Source organism: Emiliania huxleyi, assembly GCF_000372725.1.
Source record: "Emiliania huxleyi CCMP1516 unplaced genomic scaffold EMIHUscaffold_330, whole genome shotgun sequence".
NCBI lineage: Eukaryota > Haptophyta > Isochrysidales > Noelaerhabdaceae > Emiliania > Emiliania huxleyi.
In genome coordinates this window covers 18,668-20,812 of record NW_005199524.1, presented here as the reverse complement: position 1 = coordinate 20,812, position 2,145 = coordinate 18,668, and the positions used below count along the sequence as shown (strand labels likewise).

The 2,145-nt window shown below is 68.7% G+C and overlaps 1 protein-coding gene across 1 annotated transcript in view; it reads right to left on the bottom strand.

Annotated features, from left to right (window-relative positions):
* The window catches only part of EMIHUDRAFT_241349 (hypothetical protein), a gene marked incomplete at both ends in the record, with an annotated part of 1,268 nt that extends 475 nt beyond the window's left edge, over positions 1-793 (bottom strand). Inside the window, one exon of the mRNA XM_005773678.1 lies at positions 8-793. Coding sequence (XP_005773735.1) covers positions 8-793 — 786 coding nt within the window. The remainder of the gene's footprint in view (positions 1-7) is intronic.
* Between the last annotated feature and the right edge of the window lie 1,352 nt (positions 794-2,145).

Genomic DNA, 2,145 nt, shown 5'->3' with positions numbered 1-2,145 from the left:
GGAGGACGAGGGCGGTCGCGACGGAGATGTTGAAGGACTCGGTGAAGCCCCACATGGGCAAAAAGACGCGCACGTCGGCGGCGTCGACCATGACCTTTGAGACGCCGACGCCCTCGGAGCCGATGACGATCGCGAGCCGCGGAGGCAGCGCGCGCCGTAGCGCCGCCACGTCGGAGGTGAGGGGGAGCGCCTCCTGCGACAAGTCTGTCACCCACAGCGCACGCCCATCGGCCCTCACCGCGTCGATGCACTCCGCGCTCGACGTGAAGACGCGAATGTCGAGATGAGACGCGTAGACTTTCGCCTGCCGCGACCCGAGCAGCGAGCTGCAGTCCAGCCCGCGCTGCGCTGCGCGCGCCTGCAGCCGGCGCGTCGCGCGACTGTTGGCGCGTTGGCTCAGCTGCGCGCGCTCCACCGCCTCACCCGCGGTCGTGGCGTCGAGTGGCGCTGGCGAGGGCCGCGTGTCTGCGGGCAGCGGCGCCGATAGCCGCTGCACGAGCCAGACGCGCAGCACGCCGAGAGCCTCGGCGGTCCGCAACACGGCCACATGGTTCAGGTCGTCGCTGCAGTTCTCGAGCACCAGAAGCACGCGATCGCTCCGCCCACGCAACACCGTCTCCGCCTTGCTCGCGAGACGCAGCGGATCCTCTATGCGGTCTGCTGCAGCCTCCTGCGCAGCACTCACGGCATCACGTGCCGCTTCCGCCGCCGCGAGCGCTTGTGAGCGCTCGAGCGCACGCGCTGCCTTGCGAGCCTCCTTGTCCGCGGCGGACCTTGGTGTCTCCACGTACATGGCCACGCACGGTCTGCACTTTCGCATAGTCCCATCTCGGCGCGCCTGCCTCGGCGTGAATTCGATGGGCGCACGCAGAGTGCCGCACATGCTGCAACGCAGCAGGTTGGCGCGCGCGAAACGCACGGCCCGGCGCTGCCGCCAGAGCAGCAGCGCTGCGACGCACCCTCCCACGAGCAGGCATCTCGTCGCTGTCGCCATCGCTGTCCTCGACAACGCCCGAAGAGTAGCCGGCGGGGGTAAAGCGGAACGCGAAACCGCCGTTTTTGCCCCCGGTCCCGGAGCCGCAGCGCGCTTATAGACTGCGATGGCTGCCCACGCGAGACTCGCGACTGCTTTCCCCTGCACCACCGCGGCTTCGCTCCTGCTCGCCACGCCCGCCGTGGCGCTCATCGACCTGCGGCCTGACCCAGACAGCGTAGAGACGAGCTTGCGCTCTGAGCCGGGCGCAGGCATGACCGACAAGCAGCTCGGCTTCCTCAACTGGTTCTCGGTTCTCACAAAGGGAGCGCGCGATTTCGCTACGGCGGCAGAGGCGGCAGCCTCGCCCGGCGGCTATTCGTGGGAGTGGCCGTGGGACGAGGAGGCGCTCGAGCCAACCTCGCAGCCCGGCTTTAGCGCACCGCGCTACCAGCTCGCCTTCACAGCCTACGCGGCGGCCCTGCTCGGCGCGGCACACACGCCCGCCCACCCAGCGCAAACCGCGCGCATCCTTCGCGATGCCACGGCGCGGCTCCTCCATCCAACGAGCTACTCCTACTGGGCGGCGCGTGGGTACTGCGGGAGGCCGTGGAAAGGGCCGTGCAGGTGGACCCACACGGCGATGTGCCAGATCAGCGTGGCCCTCGCCGTCGCCCTCGACCGGCCCTGGCCTCCCGACCTTCTCCGGCACCGCTGCCCCGACCCAGTATTCAACGAGAACGTGATGTACTCGGCGCACCTGGCTCAGGCCGCCACCCTGTACGAGGCTTTTTCGGCAGAGCCCTCTCTTTCGACCGAGGGGTGGCACTTTGAGGGCGGATGGCCGACGCAGGACGAGCAGCAGGATGCTCTCTCGCTAGACCTGAGCCTGCTGTCCAACGCCACCGCCTTTGAAGCGCTGGTCGACCCCACCGGCGTGGTGGAGGCGGGGGAGGGCCCGCTCGGCGTCATGCCGGATCCTGTGCACTACACCCTCTCCTCGCTGATGGACGCACTGCATCGTCAGGCTCAGCCGCACTCCAAACATTGAGCAACCCTGCACAGCTCGCCGCCACATACCACGCATTGCCCGCAGATGAATGCGAGCAAGACGGGCGGTTTCCCGTGCGAGCCGCGCATCGTATACGTCGTGTGCAACCAGCACCCGTCGG